Source organism: Triticum urartu, chromosome 5 (assembly GCF_003073215.2).
Source record: "Triticum urartu cultivar G1812 chromosome 5, Tu2.1, whole genome shotgun sequence".
Taxonomy (NCBI): Eukaryota; Viridiplantae; Streptophyta; class Magnoliopsida; order Poales; family Poaceae; genus Triticum; species Triticum urartu.
In genome coordinates this window covers 501,029,607-501,049,178 of record NC_053026.1, presented here as the reverse complement: position 1 = coordinate 501,049,178, position 19,572 = coordinate 501,029,607, and the positions used below count along the sequence as shown (strand labels likewise).

At 43.1% G+C, this 19,572-nt stretch overlaps 1 protein-coding gene and 1 long non-coding RNA gene across 15 annotated transcripts; both read right to left on the bottom strand.

Moving 5' to 3' along the window:
• Nucleotides 1-8,292: 8,292 nt before the first annotated feature.
• Nucleotides 8,293-11,200, bottom strand: LOC125510128. Of its 11 annotated transcripts, XR_007284514.1 has the most exons (6): nt 10,750-11,198; nt 10,321-10,456; nt 9,570-9,644; nt 9,410-9,487; nt 9,033-9,148; nt 8,293-8,588 (listed from the first exon to the last, which is right to left on the bottom strand). XR_007284514.1 is itself a non-coding variant. In XM_048675217.1 (2 exons), exon 1 carries the CDS (start codon nt 11,074-11,076, stop codon nt 10,750-10,752), a length of 327 nt encoding a protein of 108 aa, XP_048531174.1. In that variant the 5' UTR covers nt 11,077-11,195; the 3' UTR covers nt 10,469-10,612. The 11 variants fall into 11 exon arrangements, 1 of the variants encoding a protein (XP_048531174.1); XR_007284510.1 differs by having other exon boundaries at nt 9,410-10,006; nt 10,750-11,200; XR_007284507.1 differs by having other exon boundaries at nt 9,570-10,456; nt 10,750-11,199.
• A 2,745-nt stretch (nt 11,201-13,945) lies between these two features.
• On the bottom strand, nt 13,946-17,909 carry LOC125510127. 4 transcript variants are annotated; one of them, XR_007284504.1, is made up of 6 exons: nt 16,910-17,909; nt 16,673-16,792; nt 16,336-16,509; nt 16,079-16,239; nt 14,831-14,953; nt 13,946-14,273 (listed from the first exon to the last, which is right to left on the bottom strand). It is a non-coding gene; the product is annotated as an uncharacterized LOC125510127 (long non-coding RNA). The 4 variants fall into 4 exon arrangements; XR_007284503.1 differs by having other exon boundaries at nt 14,831-14,922; XR_007284505.1 differs by having other exon boundaries at nt 14,831-16,239; nt 16,910-17,039; nt 17,128-17,909.
• Nucleotides 17,910-19,572: the final 1,663 nt, after the last annotated feature.

Genomic DNA, 19,572 nt, shown 5'->3' with positions numbered 1-19,572 from the left:
AAACTCATAACATGGGCATGAACACATTTGTGAGGACAAAAACTCAAATTCTACAAGATAGAACCTGCGGAGACAAGACATCCCTAGATCCATGATCGTTACCCGGTAAAGCAACATCACGGCAAGAGAAGAATCAAACGAAATTTGTTCTCAGCGGCATCACACTCTCCGCCCGAGCGCTGCCGACATAAACTATAAATTCATACTAATGTAACTTCTTAACGTGGAAAGAAGGACCCGAGTCCTCCCCGCCATGGTAGGTTGAAGGTGAGAGAGTCAGTTGAGATTGCAACAATCATAGTCGTCGCTTGTCTTCCGCCACCCACTTTAATACATCATTTGACACTCTCTCACAAGATAGGGAAAGATTACAACAGATGGGAGAGGTAAGAGGATGCGTTCTTTTTTTGGAAAACCGATAATATTGTAGTGCTTTCTTATATCCAACCACATGGGATAGGCCGGGCCCAAATAGAAGGAAATTGATATCCACTCCCCCCCCCCCCCCCCCCCCCCCCCCCCCCCCCGTGCGCGCGACACCGGGCCCATAAATCATGAGTTTTTCGCCCGGAGAAAACAACCCCCATGTCCACCATCAATTCTTCATCCAACTCTCCATCAACCCAGTCACACAGAACTATCTGACCAAAGGAGAATTCATCGGTGGAGAAGACACCATCATATTAATTGCTTCCGGATGCTGCCACACGACCTCTATGGCATCGTCGTAGGAGAGAGCCACGAGCCACACATCGCACCACCTCACGCCCGACCGACCATCGCTGCTTGTTGCCATAATGTGTTGCCACAGCTGGATGAGCCACACCGCAAATCTCATATCTAGGGCCATTGCCCCTAGGGCAGATCCAACTGTTTCTGATCCCTTTCTAGCTGATGTGGCCCTTGTCTCCCACGGCCGCGAACAAGAATGTCGCACCTGTGCCACGACACCATCTCCTTGGCCACCGATGGGTCAGATAGTGAAGGAAATATGCCCTAGAGGCAATAATAAAGTTATTATTTATTTCCTTATATCATGATAATGTTTATTATTCATGCTAGAATTGTATTAACCGGAAACATACTACATGTGTGAATACATAGACAAACAGAGTGTCACTAGTATGCCTCTACTTGACTAGCTCGTTGATCAAAGATGGTTATGTTTCCTAACCATAGACATGAGTTGGCATTTGATTAACGGGATCACATCATTAGGAGAATGATGTGATTGACTTGACCCATTCTGTTGGCATAGCACTTGATCGTTTAGTTTGTTGCTATTGCTTTCTTCATGACTTATACATGTTCCTATGACTATGAGATTATGCAACTCCCGTTTACCGGAGGAACACTTTGTGTGATACCAAACGTCACAACGTAACTGGGTGATTATAAAGGTGCTCTACAGGTGTCTCCAAAGGTACTTGTTGGGTTGGCGTATTTTGAGATTAGGATTTGTCACTCCGATTGTCGGAGAGGTATCTCTGGGCCCTCTCGGTAATGCACATCACTTAAAGCCTTGCAAGCATTGCAACTAATGAGTTAGTTGCGAGATGATGTATTACGGAACGAGTAAGGAGACTTGCCGGTAACGAGATTAAACTAGGTATTGAGATACCAACGATCGAATCTCGGACAAGTAACATACCGATGACAAAGGGAACAACGTATGTTGTTATGCGGTTTGACCGATAAAAATCTTCGTAGAATATGTGGGAGCCAATATGAGCATCCAGGTTCCGCTATTGGTTATTGACCGGAGACGTGTCTCGGTCATGTCTACATTGTTCTCGAACCCGTAGGGTCCGCACGCTTAAGGTTTCGATGACAGTTATATTATGAGTTTATGAGTTTTGATGTACCGAAGGAGTTCGGAGTCCCGAATGAGATCGGGGACATGACGAGGAGTCTCGAAATGGTCGAGACGTAAAGATCGATATATTGGACGACTATATTCGAACATCGGAAAGGTTCCGAGTGATTTGGGTATTTTTCGGAGTACCGGAGAGTTACGGGAATACGTATTGGGCCTTATTGGGCCATACGGGAAAGAAGGAAAAGGGCCTCAAGGGTGGCCGCACCCCTCCCCTTGGTCTGGTCCGGAATTGGACTAGGGAAGGGGGGCGCCCCCTTCCTTCCTTCTCCTTTTCCCTTCCCTTTCCTTCCCTCCTACTCCTACTACTTGGAAGGGCTCCTAGTTCTACTAGGAAAGGGGGAATCCTACTCCCGGTGGGAGTAGGACTCCCCTAGGGCACGCCATAGAGAGGGCCGGCCCCTCCCCTCCTCCACTCCTTTATATACGTGGCCAGGGGGCACCCCATAGACACACAAATTGATCTTCGTGATCGTTCTCTTAGCCGTGTGCGGTGCCCCCCTCCACCATAATCCTCGATAATATTGTAGCGGCGCTTAGGCGAAGCCCTGCGACGGTAGAACATCAAGATCGTCACCACGCCGTCGTGTTGACGGAACTCTTCCCCGACACTTTGCTGGATCGGAGTCCGGGGATCGTCATCGAGCTGAACGTGTGCTAGAACTCGGAGGTGCCGTAGTTTCGGTGCTTGATCGGTCGGGCCGTGAAGACGTATGACTACATCAACCGCGTTGTGCTAACGCTTCCGCTTCCAGTCTATGAGGGTACGTAGACAACACTCTCCCCTCTCGTTGCTATGCATCACCATGATCTTGCGTGTGCGTAGGAATTTTTTTGAAATTACTACGTTCCCCAACAGTGGCATCCGAGCCTAGGTTTTATGCGTTGATGTTATATGCACGAGTAGAACACAAGTGAGTTGTGGGCGATATAAGTCATACTGCTTACCAGCATGTCACACTTTGGTTCGGCGGTATTGTTGGATGAAGCAGCCCGGACCGACATTACGCGTACGCTTACGCGAGACTGGTTCTACCGACGTGCTTTGCACACAGGTGGCTGGCGGGTGTCAGTTTCTCCAACTTTAGTTGAACCGAGTGTGGCTACGCCCGGTCCTTGCGAAGGTTAAAACAGCACCAACTTGACAAACTATCATTGTGGTTTTGATTCGTAGGTAAGAACGGTTCTTGCTAAGCCCGTAGCAGCCACGTAAAACTTGCAACAATAAAGTAGAGGATGTCTAACTTGTTTTTGCAGGGCATGTTGTGATGTGATATGGTCAAGACGTGATGAGATATAAGTTGTTGTATAAGATGATCATGTTTTGTTGAAGTTATCGGCAACTGGCAGAAGCCTTATGGTTGTCTCTTTATTGCATAAGATGCAAGCACCAAATAATTGCTTTACTTTATCGCTATGCGATAGCAATAGTTGCATAAGCAGTAGTTGGCAAGACGACCATGTGATGACACATTGATATAGATCAAGATGATGGAGATCATGGTGTCATGCCGGTGACGATGGAAATCATGACAATACTTTGGAGATGGAGATCAAAGGCACAAGATGATGATGACCATATCATGTCACATATTTTGATTGCATGTGATGTTTATCTTTTATACATCTTATTTTGCTTAGTTCGACGATAGCTTTATAAGATGATCTCTCACTAATTATCAAGGTACAAGTGTTCTCCCTGAGTATGCACCGTTGCGAAAGTTCTTCGTGCTGAGACACCACGTGATGATCGGGTGTGATAGGCTCTACGTTCAAATACAACGGGTGCAAAACAGTTGCACACGCGGAATACTCAGGTTAAACTTGACGAGCCTAGCATATAACAGATATGGCCTCGAAACACGGAGACCGAAAGGTCGAGCGTGAATCATATAGTAGATATGATCAACATAGCGATGTTCACCATTGAAACTACTCCATCTCACGTGATGATCGGACATGGTTTAGTTGATTTGGATCACGTGATCACTTAGAGGATTAGAGGGATGTCTATCTAAGTGGGAGTTCTTAAGTAATATGATTAATTGAACTTTAATTTATCATGAACTTAGTCCTGGTAGTGTTAGCATATCTATGTTGCAGATCAATAGCTCGCGTTTAGCTCCCCTATTTTATTTTTGATATGTTCCTAGAGAAAACTAACTTGAAAGATGTTAGTAGCAATGATGCAGATTGGATCCGTGATCTGAGGTTTATCCTCATTGCTGCACAGAAAAATTATGTCTTTGATGCACCGCTAGGTGACACACCTATTGCAGGAGCAGATGCAGATGTTATGAACATTTGGCTAGCTCAATATGATGACTACTTGATAGTTTAGTGCACCATGCTTAAACGGCTTAGAATCGGGACTTCAAAGACGTTTTGAACGTCATGGACCATATGAGATGTTCCAGGAGTTGAAGTTAATATTTCAAGAAAATACCCGAGTTGAGAGATATGAAGTCTCCAACAAGTTCTATAGCTAAAAGATGGAGGAGAATAGCTCAAGCAGTGAGCATGTGCTCAGATTGTCTGGGTACTACAATCGCTTGAATCAAGTGGGAGTTAATCTTCCAGATAAAATAGTGATTGACAGAATTCTCTAGTCACCATCACCAAGTTAGTAGAACTTCGTGATGAACTAGGATATGCAAGGGATAAACGGAAACGATCCCCAAGCTCTTCGTAATGCTGAAATCGACGAAGGTAGAAATCAAGAAAAATATCAAGTGTTGATGGTAGACAAGACCACTAGTTTCAAGAAAAGGGCAAAGGGAAGAAGGGGAACTTCAAAAAGAACGGCAAGCAAGTTGCTGCTCAAGTGAAGAAGCCCAAGTCTGGTCCTAAGCCTGAGACTAAGTGCTTCTACTGCAAAGGGACTGGTCACTGGAAGCGGAACTGCCCCAAGTATTTGGCGGATAAGAAGGATGGCAAAGTGAACAAAGGTATATTTGATATACAGATTATGATGTGTATTTTACTAGTGTTCGTAGCAACCCCTTGGTATTTGATACTGGTTCAGTTGCTAAGAGTAGTAACTCGAAACGGGAGTTGCAGAATGAACATAGACTAGTTAAGGGTGAAGTGACGATGTGTGTTGGAAGTGGTTCCAAGATTGATATGATCATCATCGCACACTCCCTATACTTTTGGGATTAGTGCTGAACCTAAATAAGTGTTATTTGGTGTTTGCGTTGAGCATGAATATGATCTAATCATGTTTATTGCAATACGGTTATTCATTTAAGTAAGAGAATAAATTGTTGTTCTGTTTACATGAATAAAACCTTATATGGTTACACACCCAATGAAAATGGTTCGTTGGATCTCGATCGTAGTGATACACATATTCATAATATTGAAACCAAAAGATGCAAAGTTAGTAATGATAGTGCAACTTACTTGTGGCACTGCCGTTTAGGTCATATTGGTGTAAAGCGCATGAAGAAACTCCATGCTGATGGGCTTTTGGAATCACTTGATTACGAATCAGTTGATGCTTGCGAACCATGCCTCATGGGCAAGATGACTAAGACTCCGTTCTCTGAAACAATGGAGCGAGCAACAGATTTGTTGGAAATCATACATACTGATGTATGTCGTCGGATGAATATTGAGGCTCGCGGCAGGTATCATTATTTTCTGATCTTCACAGATGATTTGAGCAGATATGAGTATATCTACTTGATGAAACACAAGTCTGAAACATTTGAAAAGTTCAAAGAATTTCAGAGTAAAATGGAGAATCATCGTAACAAAAATAAAAGTTTCTATGATATGATCGCATAAGTAAAATATTTGAGTTACGAGTTTGGCCTTCAGTTAAAACCAATGTGAAATAGTTTCACTACTCACGCCACCTGGAACACCACGGTGTAATGGTGTGTCCGAACGTCATAACCGTACTTTATTAGATATGGTACGATCTATGATGTCTCTTATCGATCTACCACTATCGTTTTGGGGTTATGCATTAGAGACAGCTGCATTCACGTTAAATAGGGCACCATCTAAATCTGTTGAGACGACACAGTATGAACTATGGTTTGGCAAGAAACCTAAGCTGTCGTTTCTTAAAGTTTGAGGTTGCAATGCTTATGTGAAAAAGTTTCAACCTGATAAGCTCAAACGCAAATCGGAGAAGTGCGTCTTCATAGGATACCCAAAAGAAAATGTTGGGTACACCTTCTATCACAGATCCGAAGGCAAGATATTCGTTGCTGAGAATGGATCCTTTCTAAAGAAGAAGTTTCTTTCGAAAGAAGTGAGTGGGAGGAAAGTAGAACTTGATGAGGTAACTGTACCTGCTCCCTTATTGGAAAGTAGTTCATCACAGAAATTTGTTCCTGTGACTACTACACCAATTAGTGAGGAAGCTAATGATGATGATCATGTAACTTCAGATCAAGTTACTACTGAACCTCGTAGGTAAACCAGAGTGAGCTCCGCACTAGAATGGTACGGTAATCCTGTTCTGGAGGTCATGTTACTTGACCATGACGAGCCTACAAACTATGAGGAAGCGATAATGAGCCCAGATTCCGCGAAATGGCTTGAGGCCATGAAATCTGAGATGAGATCCATGTATGAGAACAAAGTATGGACTTTGATTGACTTGCCCAAAGATCGGCGGGTCATTGAGATTAAATGGATCTTCAAGAGGAAGACGGACGTTGATAGTAGTGTTACTATCTACAAAGCTAGAATTGTCGCAAAAGGTTTTCAACGAGTTCAAGGTGTTGACTACGATGAGAGTTTCTCACTCGTATCTATGCTTAAGTCTGTCCGAATCATGTTAGCAATTGCCACATTTTATGAAATCTGGCAAATGGATAAACAAAACTGCATTCCTTAATGGATTTATTAAAGAAGAGTTGTATATGATGCAACCAGAAGGTTTTGTCAATCCTAAAGGTGCTAACAAAATATGCATGCTCCAGCGATCCATCTATGGACTGGTGCAAGCATCTCGGAGTTGGAATATACGTATTGATAAGTTAATCAAAGCATATAGTTTTATACAGACTTGCGGTGAAATCTGTATTTACAAGAAAGTGAGTGGGAGCACTACATCATTTCTGATAAGTATATGTGAATGACATATTGTTGATCGGAGATAATGTAAAATTATTCTGCAAAGCATAAAGGAGTGTTTGAAAGGAGTTTTTCAAATAAAGACCTCGGTGAAGCTGCTTACATATTGAGCATCAAGATCTATAGAGATAGATCAAGACGCTTGATATGTTTTTCAATGAGTACATACCTTGAAAAGATTTTGAAGTAGTTCAAAATGGAACAGTCAAAGAAAGAGTTCTTGCCTGTGTTACAAGGTGCGAAACTGAGTAAGACTCAAAGCCCGACCACGGCAGAAGATAGAAAGAGAATGAAACTCATTCCCTATGCCTTGGCCATAGATTCTATAAAATATGCCATGCTGTGTACCAGATCTATTGTATACCCTACACTGTTTTTGGCAAGAGAGTACAATAGTGATCTAGGAGTAGATCACTGGACAGCGGTCAAAATTATCCTTAGTGGAATAAGGATATGTTTCTCGATTATGGAGGTGACAAAAAGGTTCGTCGTAAAGGGTTACGTCGATGCAAATTTTGACACTGATCCAGATGATTCTAAATCTCAATCTGGATATATATTGAAAGTGTGAGCAATTAGCTAGAGTAGCTCCGTGCAGAGCATTGTTGACATAGAAATTTGCAAAATACTTACGGATCTGAATATGGTAGACCCGTTGACTAAACTTCTCTCACAAGCAAAACATGATCACACCTTAGTACCTTTTGGGTATTAATCACATAGCAACGTGAACTAGATTGACTCTAGTAAACCCTTTGGGTGTTGGTCACATGTCGATGTGAACTATGGGTGTTAATCACATGGTGATGTGAACTATTGGTATTAGATCACATGACGATGTGAACTAGATTATTGAATGTAGTGCAAGTGGGAGACTGAAAGAAATATGCCCTAAAGGCAATAATAAAGTTATTATTTATTTCTTTATATCATAATAAATGTTTATTATTCATGCTAGAATTGTATTAACCGGAAACATAATACATGTGTGAATACATAGACAAACAGAGTGTCACTAGTATCACTACTAAGAAAAAGGCTACTAGCAGCGCGGGTAAAATGGCTACTAGCAGCACGGGTACCCGCGCTACTAGTATTGCGCTACAGCTAATAGTTAGTAGTAGCGCGGGGTAAACTCGCGCTACTAATAACATTTTACTAGTAGCGCGGATGTCACCCGCGCTACTACTAACGAAATAGTAGTAGCGCGTCTATAGTACCACACGCTACTAGTATCCTGAATACTAGTAGCGCTCCATTTCACCCCACGCTACTACTAACTAATTAGGAATTAAAAAAAATCCATCAATTCCATTTTATGCATACAATTCTAACAACTAAAACAAGCCCAGATTTATAATAAACTAGCAGCATTACACATCATTCCAAATCGAAGATTTATAGTAAACCAGGAGCATTAGAGCATATACATACATCTACACTTATTGCCTAGTCACTTATTCCCAGCTAGTGCAAACACAGTTGAAAGCAAACAAAAATGCATAAAAACACCAAACAGTGGTATTCTATCCCTCCAAATGATTTGCTCCCTCTCCATCCTTGCAATCATCATCTTCTCACTTATGTGCTTCTCCCATTTATGAATCCAAGATTTCTGTAAAGAGCAAAGAACAAATTAAATTAAATTTCAGCAGACATATATTTCCTTGCATGTTGTGTTGTACAGTAGCTACGGGAATAAATATACGAAGAGAAAAAAGTGAGTGATTTCTATTAACAAGAGATCGCCTATGTAATAGCTAGAAACAAATGAACCTGCTGCACCAACTCATATCATGTCTTACATTGATATTCTCCACGTGTTACACATATACACCATCAACTATTTGTCATAAAGTATTTGTCAATGACTAATTGGATTCTTTAAACTTCTAGGGGAAAGAAACATGCCATGGCCTTGCTCGCTGCTAACATGAATGGATGAAAAGGACATGCTTTGGAGTCTGGAGTACTTTGGAATGAATTTGAGAGTGTCACTTCCTGGATGCCACCATTTATTTTCAGTAATGTAACTGCAGTAATGGATGATCTCACTAACCTCTGTAACTTTCTTTGACTGCCGATTATAAGGGTTGTCGTCAGTTTTAAACATTTCCATCTGAGATGGGCTTAAGCCATAGAGGAATTGAGGAATGTTCTTGTAATTATCCATTACTGCAAGAAGGTTAAAAATAAAGCTTGAAGCCACTATAACCGGACCGTGAAACATGTGAATGGAATTACAAATCATAATAATAAATATTTCGTCTAGGCAAATTAATGAAGTATAGGATCCTGATTTCTCAACGAATTTAAGCATGTGAGATTCAGATCACAAACATTTTGTTTCTCGATGAATTTAAGCATGTATTAGACACAAGCACAACTTTTGCCAATCAGTGATGTGAAAATAAAAACGAGGAGCAGAGCATTTACCTGAGAATCTGAAGACGCAGTCCCCTGTATTCTCTTCCTCTCCTCCTTAGAAATCAACGATTCCACCAGAACATAGACCTGCAACCAGTGGCCGAGCGTGACAAGCAACTAAGAAGGGGTCATTTTTTAAAATGAATGCAAAAAAGGATGTGCAACTCACAACATGTTGTGCTGATAGTTGTTCTTGTTCAACACTTTCTTTGCCTCTCTTTCATTTGTAAAAGGACTGCATGTTCTACTATTTCAAAAAAAATGTTACTTCTCTAAATCAGGACATGGCTGACTGCACAGTACTGTGACTGACCGCTTGACAGATTTAACACCTTAATCAAGTTACTTTAATTTGTACAAACAGGTTAACCCCATGGCAATGGAAATTTACATGGCACGCAAACACATGGTTGAATGACTTAACATCTGATAATCTTAATCAAGTTCACAAGGCAATCAAAATCTGCACATCATCAGACAAGTGAGAACACTCGTCGGAATACCACTTTATCACTTGTCAGAACTGAACATTGCTTGCTCCTTCGGCAGCAGCCAACAGTTTACCGTTTGTCTGTTCATTGGCGCTCATCGCATTATGCGCTGGCCCTGAGGGTAGCGCACATCATGAGAAGGGGCATAATGCACATCACGAGAACTCTGCGCTCCTCCAGTTTTTACTAAAATATGTGCTCGTTAGACAGGCAAAAAAAGTGGCACAGATAATCAAAGTGCGCGTATACGAGTGCAGTGAAATGTGGCAATGGCAATATCAGCAACAGCAGCACTATTACTAGTGCCTGCTGTACTATCTTAATTAACAGTAATTTCACAGTGGCTTAATGAATTAAGACATGCACCACTCCCTCACTATTGCTACATATCTGTACTTACTAGGGTATGAATTATGTGCATGAGCATACCTTGGTTTTGCATCGTGTCTATATATCATGGGAAATAATCTCATCAGAATAAACCTCCCTAATTCCCTCTACAGGAAAGTCACTCCACTGTATCTCTAGTTTCAGTGTTTCACCACCGAATACAGATAATTGAGACCTGCAAAAGCCAACAAAAATTAGGACTCTACCATGAGAAATAATTTCTCAACAAACACTCCAGTTTCTTTTTCAAACTGATTCATAATGCAGTAGATGCAGCAGACGCAGCGGGCTGGCGTGCAGCGGCGATTCGCAGCCGGCGGGCTGCCGAAGCCTTGATGTAGCAGGATAGCAGCCGAGAACGGGAATTAGGATTTGGGGAAAAGACATAGAACTAAATCACCATTGACATTCAGAACCGGGCGCCAGAAGAACTACCAAACAGAATCAGAACAGAGGGAAGACGCATACCTACTGCATCTCGATGAGGCGTATCAGCTCCGCCATCACCCGTCCCCGCCGCTCCCGCACCTTCTCCAGCTCCTCTGCCAGCGACACCTTCTTCTCAATCGCCACCGCCGCCGCCCTGCTCTCCGCGTCAACCCTGGCAGCATACGACCTCACCGACGGCGGCGACGCGGCAGCCGCCGGTGCCTTCGCCTTCGATTTGGCAAGGACGGCGCCGCCCAAGGACAGGGAGGCCGCCGCGTTGCCGTCCCTCGGCTGCAGGGGGCAGCGGCGCGAGACGGGGAGCGGCGGGCGCGCGGCCGCCGGCGTGGCGCAGGCGGCGGGGGGCATGGGGGCGGACGGACGGAGGAGAGGAGGTGGAAGGGAGGCCGGCGGCGAGTGGGTTGGGAGAGAAGAGGAGGTTGGGGATCTGGATCGGGTCGCGTGTTTTTTTTTCGACAGACGGGGGGTGGGTGGTGTGGGACAGTTGGTGGGGTGGGAGTGTGGATCGGACCGGGATGGGCACGCTTAGTAGTAGCGTGGGGGTCTTATCTGCGCTACTACTACTTACTTAGTAGTAGCGCCGATTTTATATCCCTCGCTACTACTATCGCCTATCCCGGGGGCATTGTTGGAGACCATTTAGTAGCAGCGCAGGTTTATACCCCTCGCTACTACTATCAACTTAGTAGTAGCGCGGTTTTTATACCCCTCGCTACTACTAATTAGCAGTAGCGCCCAATTTTAAACCGCGCTACTGATAAACTTCTGTATATAAGGTTTTCACTATTAGTGTATGCCTCTACTTGACTAGCTCATTGATCAAAGATGGTTATGTTTTCTAACCATAGACATGAATTGGCATTTGATTAACGGGATCACATCATTAGGAGAATTATGTGATTGACTTGACCCATTCCGTTAGCATAGCACTTGATCGTTTAGTTTGTTGCTATTGCTTTCTTCATGACTTATACATGTTCCTATGACTATGAGATTATGCAACTCCCATTTATCGAAGGAACACTTTGTGTGCTACCAAACGTCACAACGTAACTGGGTGATTATAAAGGTGCTCTACAGGTGTCTCCAAAGGTACTTGTTGGGTTGGCGTATTTCGAGATTAGGATTTGTCACTCCGATTGTCGGAGAGGTATCTCTGGGCCCTCTCGATAATGCACATCACTTAAAGCCTTGCAAGCATTGCAACTAATGAGTTAGTTGTGAGATGATGTATTACGGAACGAGTAAAGAGACTTGCCGGTAACGAGATTGAACTAGGTATTGAGATACCGACGATCGAATCTTGGGCAAGTAACATACCGAAGACAAAGGGAACAACGTATGTTGTTATGCGGTTTGACCGATAAAGATCTTCGTAGAATATGTGGGAGCCAATATGAGCATCCAGGTTCCGCTATTGGTTATTGACCGGAGACGTGTCTCGGTCATGTCTACATTATTCTCGAACTCGTAGGGTCCGCACGCTTAAGGTTTCGATGACAGTTATATTATGAGTTTATGAGTTTTGATGTACCGAAGGAGTTCGGAGTCCCGGATGAGATCGGGGACATGACGAGGAGTCTCGAAATGGTCGAGACGTAAAGATCGATATATTGGACGACTATATTCGAACATCGGAAAGGTTCCGAGTGATTTGGGTATTTTTCGGAGTACCGGAGAGTTACGGGAATACGTATTGGGCCTTATTGGGCCATACGGGAAAGAAGGAAAAGGGCCTCAAGGGTGGCCGCACCCCTCCCCTTGGTCTGGTCCGAATTGGACTAGGGAAGGGGGGCGCCCCCTTCCTTCCTTCTCCTTTTCCCTTCCCTTTCCTTCCCTCCTACTCCTACTACTTGGAAGGGCTCCTAGTTCTACTAGGAAAGGGGGAATCCTACTCCCGGTGGGAGTAGGACTCCCCTAGGGCACGCCATAGAGAGGGCCGGCCCCTCCCCTCCTCCACTCCTTTATATACGTGGCCAGGGGGCACCCCATAGACACACAAATTGATCTTCGTGATCGTTCTCTTAGCCGTGTGCGGTGCCCCCCTCCACCATAATCCTCGATAATATTGTAGCGGCGCTTAGGCGAAGCCCTGCGACGGTAGAACATCAAGATCGTCACCACGCCGTCGTGCTGACGGAACTCTTTCCCGACACTTTGCTGGATCGGAGTCCGGAGATCGTCATCGAGCTGAACGTGTGCTAGAACTCGGAGATGCCGTAGTTTTGGTGCTTGATCGGTCGGGCCGTGAAGACGTACGACTACATCAACCGCGTTGTGCTAACGCTTCCGCTTCCGGTCTACGAGGGTACGTAGACAACACTCTTCCCTCTCGTTGCTATGCATCACCATGATCTTGCGTGTGCGTAGAATTTTTTTTAAAATTACTACTTTCCCCAATAGATAGAGCGCCGTCATGTGAGGGAGGAAGGGAAATGCGTTGTGATATACCTAGCGCCACCGCCTCGGCTAGCCTACACTGGTGAACTAACATCACGGTCCACCTAAGTTGCACTGCCCAAGGCTGCTCAAATGAGCAACACAGGGGTTACCCCCCACTATCGCCATTCGAAGAGCGGGCTTTATCGTTGGCTTTGTATGACAACAAACGGGGAGAACAAAGGACGAGGTGGAGGATGGTGGCAGGGGTGGCCAGGGGCCTAGGGCACCCATGCCGCCCTTGGAAGCGACCTGAGCCAGGCTACCTCCGACGGTTGGCATATCGTTGGAGCACATTAACATCAGGTGGATGAGGTTGCACCATTTTTAGCTACGACTTTGCGAGACTCCTCGGCAATGGCGATGAGAGCCCATCTTCAATGGTGTCGAAAGATAACTAAATCAAATTTCAATCACCATGTTCTTGATCGAAGCAAACTTTCAGTGTGTCATTGAAAGCAAAGTTGAGTAGCATTGGAGACAATTTTGTTCTGACGGGAGACAATTTGTGTTTCACAAGGAAGCAAACTATCTGATGGTGAAAGCACATTATGCTTATAATTAACTAGTAAGCTTGCACATGCAATGCACGTTTTGATAGAAATTCATTAGAAAATAATATTTAAATATATGAAACTTACATTTTTAGTTTACATATAGCAATATCTTACATGAGCAATGGTTTACCATACATCTCACATACTCTATGAATTTAAATCTTGATGTAATATGTACTTAACAGATTTTCCTAAAGCATATTGAAATTAAATCCGCCATCGCAGTTCACCAATCAAGAATAATCTTAATGAACACCCGAAACATTCTTCCTTCTTAACCCAGAAAAATACCTATTACAATCCAGACACCTATATGGGGCCTATCAGATCATCGCAACGAAAAAAATCGGATAGGTAAGTAAAAATTAATCATAATATATTTCTCAGAATATTACGACAGCTACAGTTCACCATCATATAGCTGCTGACACCATCGCCGGTGTTGCCCGAAAAAACACCCTCATAGCTCAATGTTCTCCTTGAGAACAATCCGCGGGCCTAATCCTCTTTTTCTGCATCTTTTAGCTCATATCGTTCCTTCTTTCCAGGCTACATGTTATTTCTAATCATAATCAGCAATTATAAAACAAATAATGTAAGCTCACATACATGCTATAGCATACATACTTCCATTGCAGCTTCATACACAAGGAATATAGTAAGCATGGACAAGCAATGCACGCCTCGACTGATGTTACAACCAGATATGCAAATTCTAAAGATATTATGATTACACTAAAAATATGACAACCAACCTATAATTTAAATGATTTTCAAGCAACTCAACAATTTAGCATCATATGCATGGAGTGAAGACACCTGATTACCTTAGTATGTCTTAATACACTAACCAATTCTTGTACAACATAAGGGGTGCATGTTGTATGCGGCTTCATTCTCAGTGTAGTTGATTAGATGCACCAAAATTCTTATCTCACAACTATACTTTAGGAGAACCACAGGTCATTATCTTTAGAGTTTTCATGAGGTAGAATAAAAAAATGAAATATTAAATATTCACCCTGCAAATTGGTTGGTTCAATTCTTTCTCGTTCCATGAGTGCACAAACCAAAAAGCAAAATAACCAGATAGACATGCTACGTACATTGGAAACCAATTGAAATCATGCAGTGTTGATTGCATGCTTGTTTGTCTATGGAACATCCGCCTTGAAAGCAATTCAGTGACAATTGTTCTCTGCAAAATCAACAGTTTGCTCGCTCCTTGTCTCAAGAGACAAAAATGAAATCAAATATATCTTGAGATAAGTAAATATAGAAATTTCATCTAAAAATATAATATAAAACCGATATCAGCCACATGAGAGTTCCATTTTGATTCCTACGACCTCATTTGAAATCTCAACAAATTAAAGTACATTATGCATATTCATCAATGACAAAATAATTCAAGTCTGTGTATGCTATAAAGGAACGAATCCGATCTATCTAAATATCATGAATAGAGAATCACAAACCTGCACACCCGCAAATATAGTATTTACAACAATAATTCCAAGGGAAAACAAGCTTTAATAAAAAAAAGGCTCCATCATATTTATCCTTCAAGTTCAAACAGAATCACTATATCAACACATGAACAAATAATCACTTCCTTTCAGATTTTCCATTCTGATTCATCACCACAGAACAAGCATATATTTCCAACATACGTGACCAAAACTACACTTATGAAATGAGGCAAAGTAGCATACGAATATTTTGCCAGGGTGTTTTTTGTGAAGGAGTATAAAGTCCTAATGTATAAGATTGTGCAAAACAAGCACCGGCGTGGTGGATATATGAATTCCTCTAAGGTTAGCTGATGGATGCAACTCCAAAAACCAAGCATGCTTTATTTTGAACAAAAGGTACATGCCAACTTTATTATAGACAGACATCAAGACAAGTGAATGATATGCAGACATTCATTGGAAAATAACTGCCAGTATGACAAGGCTTTTTGTCACTGGAATTTAGTCTTTCAACTTTATAAAGATTGGCATATAATTGGCTGCTGCTAACAAATGGCCCAGTACAGCTGTATAAATAATAATGTCGTCATCAAGTGTAGGTCCTAGATTGTTTAAAATGGCAGTACTGTTCATGAAACAGGCAACCCGCGGTTCAGTAAATCACCTAATTTACATTAAATCGAAGATCGGATGTGATTGATCTCTCTACATCTTACGGCTGAGCTGATCATAATTACTGAAAACAACATGAAATAATTTTTTAGTCTGGATCGAACACCACCAAACGATCTTCAGCAACGATAGCTAGAATGGATTTTATCTCCAGTAATATTGGAACAATGACTGCAAACAGAGGAGATGGAGCGGGACTTGCATTACCAGAATAATGCCAGTGTTGAGCTGCTGCCCCAGTGAGACGATGCCAATGTCATTCAACACGTCATGCTGGTGACGGTTGGGATGTTGACGGCAGCTGCCACATCCAGGCCGTTCGTGACGAGATGAGAGGACGTGTGCGGCATCACTGAACACGCAGATTGCTACCACAAAATAGTTCATCAATCTAAATTATCCTGTCTAGAGCTAGCTCCGAATGTCCAGTCAATTGCATCTAAGGCGAGCAGTCTTACACCAACCTGAATATCATGGAAGAGGCGTCCACTACTACATCTTAAACTACCTTCCGTTGCAGCCTGTTCTCTTCTCCTGTGTGCATCCTTTCCACCATCTCATATCTGGCCTTCTTGTACCCACAGCCAGTCCCTGCCCACAACGCCTTACTTCTCCTCCTCTCCCTGCCAGCACAAGCACTGCAAGGATTTTAATAAAAAAATTGATTGGTTCAGCATAAAAACATTTTTTGTTAATTCATCATAGTCAGAATATCCTCACTACTTCAATCAACCACTGAAACGGTACCATAAACATCACAAATTTGCAAATAAAAATTGGAAGGAAGGATAAGTGGAATACCAGTTGTGTGGCAGTGGAATAATTGAAAGTTATGGACCAAGAATAATCCAAATCGACCTTCTATCGTTCGTCATGTTCATCTCTGAATCCATACACCATCTAGTTTTCCAGACCGGGATCCTGAATAGAAAGACCAAACACACTGAAGCAAATCAACTGAAGGCGCAAAAATAAGTATGAGTCGGCTACTCAGAGTCAGAATTCAGAAAGTAACTTGTCTAGGGAATTTCAACGAACCTATAGACATGCTGTTTGAATTAGCACCTAAATAATTCTCTCAATTAGAAAAAGACTTGCCACCAGGATTTGGGCGTCACACTGACCGGCGGCATCCAAAATTTGCAGAGAACAAGAAGTTCGCAAAATACTGTTTAATGGAAATCAACGTCCATGGAAGCCTGATTAACAAACAACTTCAAAGTATGAATTAGTTCTACTATTTGAAATCAACATACATGGTTTAAAAGGAGGACTTGCCTCGCTGCCGGCCACAACAGATGTAGCCGCCGTCAATTGTCGAGCTAGATTGGGGCACCGGTTGTAGGTGCAGCTGACAGATAGGAAACAGGAGAAGAATGGAATGATGATGGAGGGAGGCACCTTGTTGCAGTACACCGCCTAATATAAAGCCTCTCACTGCCTTATTATTTGAATATGTGTTTGATTCGCGCAATTGTCTCTTTGCATGCTTGCGCTGCAATTTGTTTTTCTGGTTTTGTACAATCAGTGACTTTCTGCAGTATCAGTTTGTTTGCATGACACAGCTGCATGCTTGCTGCTACTTGGCCTCTCCTCTCCATGTCGTAAGATCAGTAAGCGGCAACATAAAAAAATCAGAAAATACCCTGATAAGTAGTTACAGATTGAACATGACAATTGTTAAGGATGATTACATGGGAAAGCATGTATATGAGTAAGAAGACATAGATATAGATGTAAGGGGGACATAAAATGCACCACGGGAGTAATTCAGAGCATAGAGTAATTTAGGATTGAATAAATGATGTGTACAACTATCTCTAGGCTTAGAAGGGAATTATTATAGATCATTGTTGTGCAGGCAAATGTTCAAGAGCTCATAATACAGAACAATATTAGAACTCAAAAGCTTGGAGAAATGAAATAATAGGACTCAAGCATTAAAATGAAAGAGGCCCAGCTGGCATAAAATTCACAAACCTATGGTTTGAAGGCTGCATATTATAGGGAGAGGAGTTTATACTTCACTACATCATATAGTTACCTTGATTCACCTCACATGCAGCCTGCTTGGATACATGATACATAAAAGGTCTTCAGAATTAACATGAGAGATGGAAATGGTTAAGTTAGCAAATGGTAATAATAAGGGTAAAACAAGAATCAATGTCCAAAATCATTGTAGATGAACCGCAGCAGCAGTAATCGCTTAGCCAAGTCTGTACCTATCCTGTGAAGAGGACCAACACTTTTTATCCTCCTTCTCTCCCTACAAGAAAAAATATCACCATGATGTAATCAGAATTTTCAATTTTGTGCCATATTTAAAAAAAACTTATTTGGAGTTAACTTATAGCCATAAGCATCAGAAAAATGAAAATAACTAAATATTAGGAAGGCCATCACCCAGAGTGATCTTTGTGGATACCAAGGATAGTTTTGTGTCAGTCGCATCACGGGGAATTAACTCGAGTGAAGTCATGGAGGGGTGGAGCATAATCCATATCAGCCATCTACAAGATGTGGTCTACACATCTGTCTGCGCAAGAACAAACCGACCCGAGGCAAGACGACTCAAGGGAAAGGAAACTTGCTGAGCATGCATGAAGCATCAACCCAATGAAGCAGATGTAGCTTGCTGAATTGTTTATGTAGCCATCGTATCAACGATACAAAATTGGCTACCCCAATCCCATAGGTTCAAACGTTCAGGAAGATTTCATAGGTTGTAACTACCCTGATCTGACAGGTTATAAATTCAGCAATATATCAGAGGTTGAAATAGTAGGCCATTCATCAGCAGGATTAAAAAAATCAAGTCTTATCAATCAGAGTTGGATTCAAATTTTATACTCGACATCTGTCTATTAGATAGAAGACCAAATAATTAAGCTACCAACAACCAAAGTCACAAGTTTGTTCACCCAGGGATATTGAATGACATAACCAAACAGATTCTGAAATCTTTGGAATTTCTTAACAAACCCCAGCAAATAAATCGTTAAAGAATGCATCCTACCGAGATATAAGAGGGAGAGGACTTTACCAGCAAATATGTCGCTGAGGTTCAGATTTGTTTTGTTGTGTGTCCTGAACCAGCGATGTAATGGGCTTGGCGAACATTAAGATGCAGGCACGAATCCTCCTCGAAGGCAGCGACGGTGGTAGAGGTGCCAACCGTACAGACACGACGACTCCGCACATCTTCGAAGAGCGTGGTGGCAGCATCCTCCCTGGCACACGCGTGTCCGATCCTCCCTTAAGACACACCTGGTGACGGCTGAACCAGAAGGAAGGGACGATCAGTGGCGATTTTTTCTCCTTCTTACGGAATGAATGGAGCAATCTGGAGTGGGTTCGTGGAGAAAGGGTTGGATGCCTGGATCTTGTATGGGCGGCGGGCGGCGAACGGCGCGACGGCGACCTGCAGCGGCTCCCGCGGGGCGCGACGGGCGGTGAATGGCGGCGGCGAACGGCGCGCCGGCGGGGCGGCGACCTGCGGCGGGCGGCTCCCGCGGCGCGCGACCCGCGGCGGGGGCGGGCTCCCGCGGCTGGGGAGGCTCCCGGCGACCCGCGGCGGCTTCCCGTGGCTCCGGCGGCGCGAGGCGGCGGTGACGGGCGCGGCTTCCTGTGGCTCGGCGCGAGGCTGCTGCGAAGGGCACGGCTGCGGGAGGCGAACGGCGCGGGAGGAGGAGGAGGTC

Coding starts and splice junctions, on each gene's coding strand:
- LOC125510128 (XM_048675217.1), bottom strand. CDS start 11,076: ATGCCCCCCGCCGCCTGCGCCACGCCGGCGGCCGCGCGCCCGCCGCTC.